The sequence below is a fragment of the Fulmarus glacialis genome, unplaced genomic scaffold (genome assembly GCF_000690835.1).
Source record: "Fulmarus glacialis isolate BGI_N327 unplaced genomic scaffold, ASM69083v1 scaffold3464, whole genome shotgun sequence".
Lineage (NCBI taxonomy): Eukaryota > Metazoa > Chordata > Aves > Procellariiformes > Procellariidae > Fulmarus > Fulmarus glacialis.
Window position 1 is genome coordinate 66,880 of NW_009209771.1, and position 16,714 is coordinate 83,593.

Here is a 16,714-nt window from a genome sequence, read left to right on the forward strand (position 1 = left end):
GAGCGGAAGTGGCTGTACCTAAAAATCAGGTTGATACGCAAGTGCTAACAGTCATCACTATTTGAGAGCTAAATGTCAGTGCACAGCACGGAGTTCAAGTCAGCCCTTTTAAGAAGTGCATAAATGCCTGAATTGCACAACAGGTTACCTTCATTCCTCCAGCAACCGCACCGACTTCAGTGATTTTATTGGACTCCTACTCCCACCACGGTTTCATCTGATCTATTCTCAAATTAGCGTGTTGTGGTGGGTTGATCTTGGCCAGCCAGCCCACCCAGCCGCTCTCTCACCCCCCTCCTCAACAGGATGGGGGAGAAAATAAGATAAAAAAAGCTCAAGGGTTGAGATAAGGACAGGGAACTTACTTATCAATCACTGTCACAGACTCAACTTGAGGAAAATTAATTTAATTTACTGCCATATAAAATAGATTTGGGTAAGAAACACAGAAAAAAATTAGAACACCACCTCAGCGGTGCCTGGGCATGGGGCTGTTGGAACTGTTTGTGCCCAGCCCAGGGCAGCATCGGCCTCTCCTCACAGAGAAGCCTCAGCCCTGGCCTGGGCACGGGCACCCCGTACACATCTAAAAATCAAGTATTTCACTTCAAGTACCTGTTCTCAACCAAATGCAAAGGAAATCTTAACATTACAAGTAAAAGATTACATGTGATTACAATTACTACTAAAATTACTCTTACTAAAGAAACATTTAAAACCGGCATGATAACAGAAATAAAACATCCTTGAAAATATGCAAACTGTAGGTTACAGAGGCATTCAAACTAGCTTCTCTTGGTGCTTTTTGGATCAATTTTGCCTATGTGTTCTAGGAGAGCCTTACATCCTCCACGTACTCAAAAAAGAGGTCAGGAAGCCTCTGTCTGTAGTAACGGGGATAACACTTGGTACAACGCATCCAGAAGACCACCTACGTACGCACTGCTCGAGAGACAAGAAGGAAACCTCTTTGGAAATGATTTCACAGTGATGCAGAGTGGCTAACTTTTAAAAACAATCACTTCTTTGCTTCATACCTAATAAATCACTGTGTACGTGCATTAAGACCAGGCAAGTACAGGTTGTACAACATAGCTCAGTTTAAAGCTAGTTTAAAGTTGTTTCTATGAACAACATAGAAAAGGTCAGTCTGGCAAAAACCACTGGCTTATCCACACTCAACTTTGCATGTTGGTAATGGAGCTGGGGGAGGGTGGGGGGGGCGAGGAAGTAATTCCTGTAACCCCACAGGGCGCGTGTTTTGGCACGTGAAGCACACAGGCCCAGGCAGTAGAGCACTAGCTGATCTGGCTCCTTTGGGGTCTTCACCGTAGCAAGACAGGATTTACTGCGACTGCCCGGCTAACTGCCAAAGGCTCTCTGGAGGTGCCCCGAGAGATGAGCGCTATGCCCTTTCAATAAAAAGCCAATTTCTTTGTTAAAATGGATTTATTACATTGGTTCAGCTGGGCCATAAGCCTATCATTTTTTTAATATTAGCAAATTATATCTCAACAGAAAGATACAACTTTTAATACTAGTTTGTTTCAGTAACAACAGAAATCAGTTTCACCTTCAGTATTTCACGCTTGTATACGTGTGCAACTAAGGACGAACAAAATTTGGATCCAAATTAGGGTATCAATATTGCAGGCATGGACATTAAATAAAATTAGGCTTTCTGAACAAACATCACACTAGTGTAGTTGCTTAGAAGTAACGGTATGATAAGTCTTGCAGCTGAGTTTAATGCATGAGCCTCCAGTGAAAGAGGCATTTTGAGATTTTAAGCATGCAGCTTCTAAAATCCTGCAGTTCAGATGCCCAAAGCTGGTAGACAGGCTACGAGTTAATTTTCAGAAGTTCTGAGAAGTCAGTGGCACTCCAGAGAAATCGATGGCCTCAGTATCATTACAGTTCAGGCTATTTCCATCCCAGAAACCATCTACATGCAGATGAGCAAAGCCAGGTGCAAAACAGCCTGAGGAACTTGGAAAATCATCAGATTCCAATTTCAGATATATTTTAACTCTGTTGTTTCCATTTCCCCCCTTTTCACCACTATTTATACTTTGATCAAACCTAATGGCACTCAGTGCAACATTCAGCTTTGCAGGACCACCAGAGAGAGCTTGTGAGCTGCTGACATTAATGTAGCAACTTCTTTAATACAGAGTAAGGATGTTTGCTATTCTTGTAATTTGTCCTGAAGGTAAATATTTTTGACGCTTCATTAGGAAAAGATATATGACATCTCAAGAGTTGCGTTATGACTGTCAAAGAAGAGAAAGAGCTATACTTAATCTTAATATTACAGCAGTATACCTTCCTTTTGTTATCAGCAAGAAATACAGATGTCTCCTAAATTCCGCTATGATTGAGTACCGATAAATATGTATGATTTTAGGAATTACCAGGCCAAATTCAACCCTCCTGTAACTAAGCGTAAGCGTGCCCACACGAATGGAGTTTTGTTGGCATCACCGTGCGCTGCCTCCAGCCCTTACCCGTCCTCTCCCGCGGAGGAAGATGTGCAACTGCTGGGGCGATTCCTAACCCCACCAAAAAGCACATTACACCAGCCAGGTACCAGCTGAAATATGCTGCTCTAGGCCCTAACATTGAGGGTATTTACCACAAAGTCATTAACAGTTATTTTTTAGAACTTTCTTGGCAGCTACGTCTCTTGGAGCAAAAAGACCAATAAGCCGAGCGTTCTCGGTGACTACATCTCCTATACACGGACTGCCAGCACAACTCGCAGCAAGTCATTAGAAACGTTAAAATTCCTGGCAGTGCAGAGGCAGCAAAGAGACGGACGCTGTCGGTGCCGGGCTCGCTCTCAGACAAGCAATGTCTAATTCAGCCCAGCACTGCAGCAGCAATGGGATGAAGGGTACAGCTGCTTTGCTGCCAACAAAAAGTGCTTTTAACACATCAGTTGCCTTAAAGCAGAGAGGGAGCAGAAGGGTACTTTGTTTTGTTTGGTTTTCAGCTTTAGGAGGACTGAGAGGGGGAAAAAAGCGTTAGCTCAAGTATGGAAATATATAGCACTCACTAGAGCTGAGTCAAGCTGCATGTCTGGAAGACAAGAGATGAAAATATATGAGCTGAAAACTAGGAGTGATAGAGATCCCTTTAGTGGTGCCTCTGTAACCAGCTACGGTTTGTCCTAGTGTATACGTTTTTTCTGGTGTAACTAATTAACACAAGTCTTGGGTTGCATTTGAGCACTTCACACAGCAGCTGTCCCCGAAGGCCATCCAAATATCTCACAGCTAAGAATTTGGTGGAAAGAGGTCTGTAAAGGACGGTAAGTTTGAGGAGCAGATGCCAAGAGACGCGAAGCTACAGAATTCTGAGGCAGTCTGTGGCAAAAACAAGCTGATCACCATGAGTTCAAAGGTGCTAGAGACAGGTAACAGCGTAAAAGAGCACAGTAGTGAAGAAATACAGGACAAAAAAGAGGAAAACTGCAATAGCTACAACAAACTTACTGCTTAAGTGTCTGTAAATCACAAAGTAAAACTGCCTCTAAAACAGTACAATGGCAGATGCGGCTTCAGAACTGAAAATATTCAACAATCTGTAAATTCCTACCGGCAAAAACGGTCTTGTTCTAAAAGCTATTTTATGTGCCAGCAACTGATTGGAAACAGTTGAACTTGCCATCTGCTTAGTGGCACTAAGCTAGGAAGAAGGAAAAAAACCCAACAGCCCAGTCCCATTCATTTTACATGCCCTGTTAGCATCCTCAGGCTCCTGATTAAGGGTGACCCTGCTAGGGAGACTGGAAAACATTTAAAATTAACAATTGCATTTAACTCTAAGCAGCTAGTTTGAATTTAGCTCATGCTGAGAATGATAAAAACTGTAATTGTCTGATGATTATACAATAGCTTCAGGAGCTACGGTTAATGAAGATTTTAATGCTCATCCCAAACAAGCCACCAAACATGTCAGGCCACTGGCAATTTTGGTGACAGTATCAGAGTGTTATTGCCACATGGCATTGCTTTTACAAGTCTCTCCGGGTGAGGGGATAAGTGTCCTACCGTAACGCTGTGATTGCGCAGCCATGTAGTTGCGCCTCACACTGCGATATTCCCTGCGGAAAGGTGCAGATTTGAGAAATGTCAAATAATCACCTTTCAGGAGGGCTGCATGGAGCCACAGATTAATGAATTTATGCTTTAAATGCATAGTTTGTTAGGCATACTTACAAAGGTACTACATCAAAGAGGAAAAGAACGGACTCTGCTAAGCTTATTGCTGATCACTTCCCAGCCCACTCCGAGTTAACCCCAGCTCCACGGAAACTTCTGAGAAATACGGGTAGTAAGAAAAAAAAGTGAATGAGACTTGTTCATTTTTTCCTCCAATGTTGCCAAAAAACCCAAGGTGTAGAAACATGGATCAATTTTGATAGGCTGTCTCATGGCGAAAAATGTTGAATAAGAGGTGTTCCCAGACTTCTATTTTGAAAAAAAAATTAGAAACACATTGGTTTTTCTAGAACTTTCCTGCTATGACAACAGCAGTTAGTGTTTGATACAGTAGGTTTATGCGTATGTGCTGCAAGGGAGTGCAGACCACACAGCTGACCCTCCATGGGATGGGAATGATGCAGCGTTGCGAACGCTCCAGGCATACTCACCCCTTCCAGCCCCTCTAGGAGGTACTTTACTCTGGAAGGCATGTGCAGGACTAACAGTCTTAAAAATGTTAGAAAATAACACAGTAATTGAAATAATCTCATATTACATTTGAAAAAAATCACAAAGGGTAGTATTTTTTCTGAACACTGCCAAAGGAGAACAATAGTACTCTTTTTTATAGTAAAAAGTTTAGCAAGCCAACATATTATCTAGAGATATGTTCTTTGAAAGAAATTACCTGTGTGCTTGGAATTACTGTAATTCTTCGCAGGGCAAGCAGCTTCCTGGCAGAGGCCAGATGTTACAGCAGATGCGTGTGTTTGAGGGTGTGCTGTTGTCACGGCAAACAGGCTTCAAAGTAGATTTCTACTTCTACCAAGTATATTTTCTCCCTACAGATTACTCTCTGTGATTCATAAATCATTATTTTAACTAACAAAAGATTGTGACTGGCAAAGCAGTTCATTTTTACAAAGAAGCAGTTCTCTTGTGTATATGCAAAAGCAAAATTAGAGAAGGGAAAACTTTGTGTTTCACAGCAGAAAGCTGTCTCAAGGTGCCGAGGGTTGAATCTCACTTTTACAGAACTTGCCACTGTGAAGATTTACCTTTCATCCCAAGGAAAAAAGCAATACCAAAAGAAATCTAGAGGCTATAGGCATGAATAGAAAATAACGGGATATTTAACATGGATAAACGTGTCTGGGCAAAAAAGTAATCCCACTATTCTCTCTATATGTAACACATAACCATACCCAGGAATTTTAAACAGTTATTCTATCAGTTGCTTTAGATCCGTATGCAACCGCTGAGATAGATTGCTTTCAAGGATTGCTGTTAAGTAAAGAGTAATTCCTGTTCCCCTGTGTGTCACCAGGGTAAAAACCTGTAGCATAAAATGGCTTTGTTTTATTTTGCTGTTCTGTATATTAAGATATTCAAACAGTAATAAAGGATGAAGTTACATCATGAAGCCTATCAGAAAGGGGCACAAAATACAGAAAAGGTCTGAAATGAAAATCTGATCAACCATATTGTCAGAATCAAGTTTCCTTCAGGATGTAACTGCATTTCAGACTCTGCTGGCTCCTATTATCATCATCAAAGTGCTGGCTTCATATGGGAGCCATTTCTATCAAATACAGGTCAGCCACTTCCAGAGACTTTGATTCACCGGCATTTATTTTGGCAAGCTTCCTTTTCCGCAAACATTTTCAGTACAAAAAATACGTTTATAAACTGAGGAGTAAATTCAGAAAAGAACCTCTCGCTTTCTCTACTGGAATTAGCATCTCTGATATTTCCTCATTTAAATGCACTTCAACAAACAAAACTAGAGAGATTAATACCATAAAAGAAAATGTTTAAAAAGAAAGGGCTAATAACATACCATTCTAGTGAAAAGTCAATTCCCGCTAGTAATTTCCCTAAAGATTGTGTTGATTTGGGTTTTGTTTTTATAGAGCAGATTGAACATGTTGTGTATGTGGCTAAAGGAAGTCTGGTTCTAATTCTGAGGGGAAAACCAGGAGTTATATGAAAATACCAGTGGCAAAGCAAAATAACTAATTCTAATATAATGAAATGCAAAGCAAATCTCAAACCACAAAATTCATAAATTAGTAGTTATGAGTATTACATCTGCTTTTAATTAACATATTCATAACAAAAAGCACAAAAAGGCCTTTTAATCATGGAAATGGGCTCTTATATATGTTGAAAATTCTGGGGAAAAAAGAGAACTGCAGAAAAGGGGAGAGAAAATAAAAGGTTATTATAATACCAATCCCCATCAGGACTATCCAACACCTGAAACCTTTTTCTGAGCACCACCAGACCTGTAATTAAAGCGATGATCCAGACTGCTGTTCCAGCCGTCTCACCACTGCAGGCCCAGCGCAATGGTTGCAGAGTGAAAGGGAACCCCAAATAACCAGCAACAAGACGTCCTGCAGCTGCCCCAGCACCATGGCTTCTGCCCACCCTTTGGTCTTGCATCAAACCTTCAGCCTGGACTCAAAAGATCTCATCTGTGCGTTGCATATCTTTGACGGGCTTTGGGGGAAATGAGTAGGCTTAAAAAGACGGCTGTGTGAAATTGCCTGTAGATTTGAGACGTGATAATCAGGCTCAGCTATCATTTCAAGAGAAATGGTATTTAACACACATTCCCTGCTGAGCTATTAGCAATATAAACATGGTCTTTAAGATGCAAGGACTAAAGCCTCCGTTAAAAAGTACCATTTGAATACACATACTCCTTTTATTTTTTTCTTAGAGACATTAGTACTTATCAGCTTTCAGAGGACATTAGCCTTAAAACAATCATATTCATCTAGAATAATTCATATGGTATAACATTAACCAAATTAATTCTAATTAAAAGTGACTTTTTGATAATGATTTGTGGCGTTCTTCTGAGCTCAAGCTTCCTTTTTATCTACTTATAGTAATCTCTCTAAAAATTGAGCAAGACAACACACACTACCCTATTCTAAAAGGATTTTATATTCAAATGAGTATATTTAAGAGAGCAGTTGCTGCTGCCAGCAAAATTCCTGCACCTTACAGAGCTTGGAGAAGCAATCCATAGTATTTGCCTTAGTCACATACGTAATTGTTTTGATGATGAGAGAAGTGTTTATCCAATATTTTATTGGCCTATTTGTCTCTAAATTCAATTGTGCGTAAGATTATGTACTCGGTACTAGTTTTCTTCTCTCCCTGCACTTTTTTTGTGTTTGGCCCATGGCAGTTAGATTATTTCTTACTCCCAGTGCTACTCACTAGGCTGTATGGCATAATTAGTGCCAAGACTGGGGTGCTTTCCAGAATATTTTTCAAGAGGGGAAGAACTGTGCTTTGATGGGAGGGGTGAAATTTTGTTCAAGCCACAGAGTACAGAATGATTTAAGCAACTGAAGTTAAACATACAAATGTTAAGCAGTATATTTGTGATGATAAGCAGTACATTTGTGATGAATTTATCTAAAACTGATTTACATAAATTGCTGTATTAAAAATTAATGACTACAGCAAATCATTAAGTACTGTTAAAGAGGAACTAAATGTGATTTTTTTTTTTATTTGAAAGCTGTAGTTTTTGCATAGGACAATAAAGCTTGTCGTCTTGTTTTTATATAAATTACACTCATCAAAAATCAGTCATTCTTATGTGCCAATAACAGTGTACAAAGAGAGGCAGTTGAGAATAACTTACTAAATGCCAAAATGAGACAGAACTGGAGATCTGCCTGCAGCTTAAGGAAGCGTCAGCAGGACACCGATTACCCGGGGCAAAGCCTGCGCACAAACCGCCCTGCACACCCCCCAGTCTCCTCTGGGAAGGCGCTGGTGCACGGCCGGGAAGAGAGCTGCGGGCACCTTAACACCTCCCTTGGCCTGGACAATTGCTGGAAGAGGCCACTGCGGATCCTGGTGGGGTGGGGATCACCTGGAGATGAGGATCTGGGCGTAAACACCGCTGTTAATCCTACCCTGCAACATAAGCGCCTCTCGGTATTAACACCAATGCTGTTCTGACATTTCAGACTATTTTTCTTCTCAAACTGTTGCGAAACTAGATACATTTTTAAAAACTTAACATATTGTTTACCTTGCTTAATGTAACCATATAGTCTCTAAATTAAAGACACTGTGAATTTCAACCCAGATTATAAAATAATTTTTGAACCTTCTTAGTATCTACACTGGTAAACACCTATAATTTAGCACTTCCTAGCTAACGTCTCTCAGCTCATCTTTTCTATTTCCTATTTGATAAAAAGGAAAAATTATATTAGCTTAAACTGCCACTAAACGGTAACTGCTGGCAAGTGCCTGCCACTGTGATTATTATGCTTAACTAATTTAATTACAGCAATGGCAAATAAAAGCAGGCACACCCTGTAAATCACGTCTAACTGCAGGAGCCGTATCAATATTTAAATACCAGCCATTCCGATTACTGCAATTAACCCACCCATCCATTGATCTTTTCCCACGGTGATTCCACCAGCGGCGATTGGACAAAGCAATCCTGTTTGCACAGGCCTGCTCCAACCTCTCGGCAGACAAGAGGAGCTGGGTTAAAGCACCGCGTTAAAGCAGCTCCACGTGTCCATAAAGACCTGCCCACTTGTAAAGCTGTCCCAGAGCTTCGGCAGACGGAGCTCTCTATCGGTGCGGCCACGCTAGTATGATCTCCCTCCTGGTCTGATGCTCAGCTCAGGAACATGGTGCAAACGTCAGGAAGCTGAAACTGAAGTTATCTGAACTTAATAAAGAACTGTGTGGTATTCATTCAAACCCTCTGCTAAAGCCACAAAGAGCTTTGACCTCGAGCTTTTAGGAGAAAGGAGAAGTTTCAAGATGAGTTTTGGTTTTCTGTCACGATACTTTCCTCAAAAATGGATGTGAGGATAAATGGTAACAGAAACCAAACCACTGTCTGGCACTTGGGCTTAACATGAAATTCCAGACCCTGATCTTCAAATGTAAAAGGATAAAGTAAACATAGGTACCCAGATGATGAGTTGTTACCTCAACTCAAGTATTATGTACTCAACTCCCCCACTTTGCTTTCAATGACCAGCTTCTTGCAAGAAATCTGACCCTTAGTTTCAATCAACAGTATCTCCTTCTGCCACTCCAGAAAACGGCATTTCTCACTAACGGAGCCAGCACTGGCGTTTCCAAAATTAGGGCTTCCAGAAGCAGCATCCTCCGCCAGCCTGCCAGCCTGCCCTTGTTGGGGAATTTTTATTGTAGCCATTGAGGCAAATTAAACACATTTGTGCTTAAAAAATAAAAATATAATTAATGAATGTGATTTATTTTCTCTGAAAGTCTGCTAAAAAAAGTTAACTAGTAAATTATGCTATAAAAGTTGTGATATACAAAACTTTTTGCTACTATATGAAGACAATCAAATAGAGTGCCAAATGGTTGCCTGCCCTTAATGCTTCCAGCACTTGGGCAAGTAGATCACCTCAAACAAGGAGAACTTTGCCGTATGTTATCACTTTCACATGAGAAAGTAAATGTAGGTGCTCATAGTGTGAATTATCTTCATTTGTGACTTAAATATCCCTTTCCATGATCTATACCATCTTTATGGTCCATAACAGTTACACAATTGACGAAAGAGTCATGAGAAATATATCACCGTTAACTTGAGTTGCATTTTTATGATATAAAAGCAGAAGATAGATCCTATTTCACCTCTGATCAAGTGCTGGTTTTTTGCTTCTTATTCTCTCTTCACTGAATTGGGTTGTCCTCATTTCTCTTCTAATATGCCCTACTGTTTTACAGACTTCAGTTTATCCTCTCTCCTCTGCAATTTCTTAAGTATCTCACCTCAGAGAACCAAACCTTGACAACCGCCTCTACGCACTGACAGCACAGTAAATGCCTGGTACAAAACAGTATTATGACTTATCCTAGCCCTGCCCACAGGTGCAGGCACTGACGGAGGTCATTGGGAGCATGGATACTCACATGAAGGGATATAAAAATACGGGCCTTGGAGAGTGATGAGTAGGAGTTGGCATTAAACACACACACACACACAATGCCTGACAAAGAAAAGGTGGACCGGGAATTTTCAAACAACTGACTTGACTATCCAAATCATCCACTACTAATAGAAGTCTTCGACTACCAGGTTTTCAAGCAAAATCTGTCACATATAGATAAAAATCAAGAGAAAAACCAAAGAAGCTCGGAGTTAATGAACAGAGTCCCTGCTGTACCTCTAGAATGCCTAGTTTTGTTTAATACAAGGAAAACGCTGGCTCAGTTCAGAGCCCATTCTTTTTTCAGTAACAACAATCTTAAACTTTAATTTAAAATAAGCACTTTCTCCTTCCCTCAGGATAATGGAATGTACATACGAAAGCAATTTAAAAGTTCATGTCACTTCACATTTAGTACCTATTTACTGCTGGTATCTCCTTGAAGTACAGAGTTAAAAATGGCAACTTTGGGTCCTAGCGTGCAGGAAGTGTTGCATGTTTTTCTACAACGGTGACTGTATGGCATTGCTGTGACAAATAACGTGACGCTATGAATAATTAGAAAATGTTGGTTCACTATGAGTCCCAGTAACAATGATTTCAACCATCTATAATATGCAGTTTTACATCTTCCAGTTGTAAAAATTTTTCTGCTAGTCAATACCATGTTCAAGGGTCATCAAAGTTGTCGGCAGTGACAGGAAGAATGAGAATATGCTGAGAACATCTTTTCAAAATTCCTCAGATGTCATTAAAAAATTTAGCAAACTATTAATGAATGCAGAAGATGAAAGCAAATGCATTTAAAACTCCTACTAAGGAGTTCTTTTTATTAGACTAAAAATTTGAATAATAATAATAAAATATAAATTCTAATAATTTTTATTAGAATAAAAATTCGAATAATTTCTACAGTGCAAGCTATGTGTGTACTTTATTAATGTTCTTAAAAATTTCAACTTGGAAAACTACTCATTTAATTCTACTCACCTGAACTCTTCAAGAAAAGACATTAATTTGATTAATTCTTCTTAACACTAATTGGAATGGGTATCGTATTTAACAAACAGAGCAATTACTTTTTTTTCTAAAGGACAGAAAATAAGCTAACTAGCACCAACGGCTGAAAATGCTTGGTGCTAGAACAACAAATTACAGCCACTGCAACAAGCACTTCTTAACTGTTTCTAATTTTACTTTAACTAGGCACGCAGTTATGTTTGATGCCATCCACTAGTAACAATTTCTGTCTTATACGTTGTTCTATTTTGCCTGTTAGCAGTGTCTTCCTTTCTGTCATCCTTTTCTGTCCTCTGATCACCTTTCGAGTCAAATGTTTCTGAAGGGTGAAAGCAGATTCCCCTCTTCACCCCTGAATATCCCTTACCTGTATGCCTGCTCTTTTTCACATGCTTCTTACCCCCTTGACCGACACACATGAATATCTGTGCCTAAGAAATCAGAAATGCCTCTTCGAAAACGAGGCAGGATTTCACAGCCTGTTCAAATTTTATATAATCAACTCAAAATGCAATTTTACATTTCTGTCTTATGTTTCATTTACTTTCACACACATAACACTCCTTTACCTAAGTAACTTTGCTATTCACTATTCTTTATCTACTCCAGTATCTTTGTGCATTTCTGTATCTTCAGCACTTCTAAAGTTCATGGATTTGACACAATTTTCTGTTTCCTATTTTTGAGTATGCCAGGGCTTCAGTTTAAGGTTCGTAGCAAGAAGCAGTAACTGGCAAAACATCTGCAAAAAGAGACATTAACAAAAACATTACCCCTATCTTCAAAACTCTGCTCAATTATGGTCTCAGATCACCGTAACAGCAACACTACCACAATTTCTTTAATTTGTGCATCTAGAATTTCCTTTTCATTGAATCAAGCAGACATCTGGTTATATGTCACTATCTATTTTGTGTCGAGTAGAAATCTGGTGTACCTTAAAACTTCAATACAGAAGATGGAGGAAAAGAGATTTGTAAAAGGAAATTTTGCAATTAATTTTCTGAATGTATTATTTCCAACACACAATGCTGCTTTATTACTCACTTTGTAATTTCTTTATTCGCATGCAAGTAAGTCTTTAAAGTAAACACAGGCATTGCACATGCTAGATGACTTTTTTTGGCTTCATTTACAAAGTCTGAGCTGAGTCTTCACAGTTGATAAAGCAGTAGTAAATAAACATGCCTTTTCAACAAGCATTCTGGGCTAATTGCTCTTTCCAGTTACTCTCCTCTCACCATAATTCGTCCCTACACCTTCCCTTTCATTCAGGATTACTACTTCTTTTAACCACTCAATGTTCTCCTAATAATGCTACGAGAGAAGTTGCACTGACTTTGATCTGCCGACTGATCTTACCTGATCCGGTTCCCCAAACCACTCTGCAGGTCGGGCCCAGGTCTTTCCATCAGGCAGCGTTTCACGCTGCCCGCTGAACAGCATCCGTTGCTACGCCAGGAACACACTTGGGGCAAAGCGGTATTAAGGCTCCTTCATGTTCTTGCAGTTGGGAGACTAGCAAGCACAAGCTGAGCCTTAGCACCATGCCAGGGCAGCATGTAATGGGAAATTCCTGACCAGCCCCATTCAGTAGGTCTGTCCCTACCTGCTACAGCCTCAAACACGATCTGCCTGCCGAGGAAGCAGGGAAGAATTGGCGTAGGGCAGATTTACACACTATAATGTTCCCTTTCCAAGTTATGTGCAGTAAATTCCCAGCTCTTTACTTGGACTGCTGTATGCGTTTCTAGAAAAGACCAATATGGATACTCTGCGGACAAAAATTTTCCTATGATAAGCACTGTTTGAAAAAAGTAAGAAAAAACCAAATACTCTGGACTAGTACACAAAGTAAACAAATTTCATCTACAGAGGCTTCAGTCCAATAGTCAATGCTTAACAATTTCCCACTTTTCCGCCATTTCTGGGCTTATTTTGGGAAGGACTGCCATAAAACAAAAAAACAATGGACAACTTTAATAAGCTCTGATATTCTCTATTTCATGCCTGCTCTAAACACATCATGAGGTCAAAGTAAAACTCTTAGCAGGTCATATTTTTGTGCCCTTTCATTCATAAGCTAGAATCAGCAACTTCAAAGCTATTCCACTAACGCTTAAGGTGAAAAAAGACGCAGGAGGCCTGCTGAGGTAACAAAATAAAGGCAGAGGAAACAAGCTGACTTAGAATGTCCTGGCAACTCAAGCTGTCTCTAGCACAAAAAGACTGCATCAGAAAGCTTGTTATAGAAAACAAATACCTTTTATTCTAAGCTATTTTTCTGCCTGACGCTAATTACATTCTATATATTAGATTTCCTCGAATTTTCTCTTTTTTTTTTTTTTTTTTTTTTAAAAAAAAAACAAACTACGGAGAGTCAATTTTACTTACAAATTGCGTCACAGTGCACAGACTTGAAATTGCTTTGCTGAACTGAAACAGAAACTGTTCTTTCCTTTTTAAAGCATAAACATGCTACTGTCAAAGAAGTAGTCAGAAGAATTTAAGGTAAAAACTAGTGTTGAGCATAAAAGAATTCTCTAAATATTAAAGTATCTAAAATGACAGCTACAAATCTTCAAATGAAAAACGAGCACATAAATTTAATAGAAATAAAACCTGCAAAACTCTTCTAAGCTCAAAATCAACCTCGTGTCAGTAATTGCTGGAATACTGGGCCAATGCATATCAATCATACTCACAGAAATGGAAACCATCACGTTCATATTCATACTCAAATACTGATTTCATAAGAGGAATTACCCATTCTGTGCTCACTATACTTGATTATAAAAAGAAATAAAATGGAGATTACTGCCAGTGTCTGAGGAGCTCAAGCAGTTTTAGGAGCAACACATTTCGTAACTCCTGTGAAAAAGCAAACCAGTGAGTAAATAGTTTCCCACTGCAAGTGAATGTTATTTAAAAAAAATTTCAGTCTTACCTTAACTTTAAGCACAGAAGAAAACATTTTGGCATCTTCAGACACTCCCCCAATGTACATTTTTTTGGTGAAGACAGGCACATGGTCATTTTCATCCTTCACTTCAATAAATACCTTGGCTGTATTACCTAGGAGAAGGAATAAAAAGTATAGATAGAACATTTGGCAATAAATCTTTAACACCTACTGGAGTTCAAACATTTACAGCCCAAACAGATCATGTAAAATAAGTGCACAGATAACACTGGAACAATAAATACGTTAGAAATAATAGTACATTTGGTATGAAAAGTATGAATTTGAAGGAAGTAAAGAGATTTCGTGTTTGGGGGTTTTTTGTACTCCACCTTTATCATTTCTGCATTTGCCATTTTTTTTCTGAATGAATCTTGAGCCAAAATTTGTACCTTTATAGAAAGTGATTCCCATTATCTGTACACCTGCACTTTGCTATTAGGGCTATCTGAATGTGTCTGTAAGCAAAAAGCTGCCATGGCTTTCTTTAGAAAGCAAGCTATTTGGGGAAAATATAAGAAGAGACCCGTAACTAATTTTTCAAATAAACAGAAAAGCACAAGTAAGAATATTGTACCTTAGTAACACGGATTTTGGTCACATTAAATTCTCACAAGTTATAAAGAGGTAACGAACAGGTGACATATACTAGTAGTTCTGTTGCAAACAGCAGCTTGCTTTTTCCGCTTCATGTGCAGCTTGCTTTATGTATTTTAATTATTACTAACTCCCATGCAAATGCCTAATGGGTGATTCTGCCACAGTGTCTGTAAACTCACAAATGTTCATACAATAGCGCTGGCAGAAACATCCTCTGGATGAACAACGTGGTACTTTACGTTGCAGGTCAATGCAGCGTTTTCTATACCTGCCTGAGCCATACAGCACAAACATCTGACAGGTTTGACCACGCGAGTGCTAAGCAGCCTCAACACCTAATGAATTTACTGTGTTAATTGAGTCTGTCTTCATCACAAACCTGGCCTGGCCCATGGGAATTCAGGAAGTATTACTTCCCCCCTAGAGGTTCAACACATCTTCAAGCAAAGTACAGCTGTTAATTTGTGTTTTATTAAACAGTTACTGATCCACCCCATTGAACAATAAACATCTCTCTTTTTCTGCAAGGAAAAAACATCTAGCAAAAATTACGGACGTAGCGCAAAAAAGATTCAACTGCGCAGTAATCTATACCAACATCTGTTTGTCACTTTCAGAACTGTATAATCCAGAAAGATTGCTGGAAATGATGATATCCAGTTCATTAAAACCACATTTTCAAGTGATAAATTGCCTCATTTCAGAGTTGGTTTTCCCAGCTTGTTTCAGTGCCAGGGCAATTTAAATGTTGCACAGGTGCCACGCTGATCTGAGTAGAGCTTCAAAACGCAGCCTCATTTAGAAAAAGCTTAGTAGCTGTACCTTTAGGGGACAAAAAAATTAAACCCCAGACTATTTCTTAGACTGCCAAAGTCACCAAAGATATTCTGTCTTTCTGATGGTCCAACTGATGGGAAACAAATGAGGACTTCATAAATGTAACTGAAATCTGAGAATAACATTTAAAATGCCATCCAGTGCATTAGTACGGAGAGAAGAAAAAAAGAGAAAGGAAAGAAAAAAAGGAAATTACATTTCCTCTGAGGAATAATCAATTATTCGCCTTCCACACTGATCTGTGCAGATATGTTAAGCAACTTGTAGGTGCTGTTACTTCATAGGAAAATGACTTCATGACAAGCTCTCTTTTTATGGACGTGGAAAAAAAGCCATAATCCAATATCTGAATGTGTGTAATGTGGACATAATGGCCTATTTGTAATCATCTCTAGTTTGTTTATGCTCATTTTAAAAGAACGCTTCTTACCTTGACTACATTGTTTATTACAGCAAAGAAAAATTTCAGTCGAAGAGGTATTGTGAGGTCCTATCAATAGTCAAGTCTCTGTCTTGTTAAATCGGATCCTCAATGTTTCTGGCTGCAATACTAAGTTACAGTTAGGAACTGCAGCCCTGTTGAGAAAAATGAGATTCCCAGGCAGGCTTTTTCACTGCAGCTACACCCTTGAGGGAAGAAGGCAACTGAAGCAGGATTACAGGCAATGTGTGTAAGTGACCTTGCCCTGCTGAGCTAATAAACAGTTATATCAATGGCTGGCACCAGTTTACTGCTGTGGGGAAGATCTTAATTGTATCACGTTCAGTGCTGGTAGGACTAGGCGTTTGCTAACCTGCACTAGCTCTCTCTAATGCAAATTCAACATCTTCTGCATAGCGCTCGCTATCTTCATCAGTTTCAAAGGCAGTTTGGGTGAGGTGGCTTAGCCTCGTGCAAAGTTTGCGTTGCAATTTGCTCGAAAACATTTGTTTAATTTGCTGATAGTTCTCTGAGCTGCCAAAATGCTGATTTGTTTAGCAATGGTTGAATGCTTTGAAAATGAGAAGTGAAAGTTATTGCATTAAGAACAAAGCAAATTAAATATCCTGCATATATACAGACTAACATTAGCATCGTTAACGTTAAATTAAACATATACCTTCATTTTATCTTACTG

The 16,714-nt window shown here is 39.2% G+C and overlaps 1 protein-coding gene across 1 annotated transcript in view; it reads right to left on the reverse strand.

The window, feature by feature from the left end:
- The window catches only part of LOC104076161 (protocadherin-15-like), a 127,414-nt gene that overhangs the window by 51,640 nt on the left and 59,060 nt on the right, over positions 1-16,714 (reverse strand). Inside the window, exon 8 of the mRNA XM_009576928.1 lies at positions 14,145-14,272. Coding sequence (XP_009575223.1) covers positions 14,145-14,272 — 128 coding nt within the window. The remainder of the gene's footprint in view (positions 1-14,144; positions 14,273-16,714) is intronic.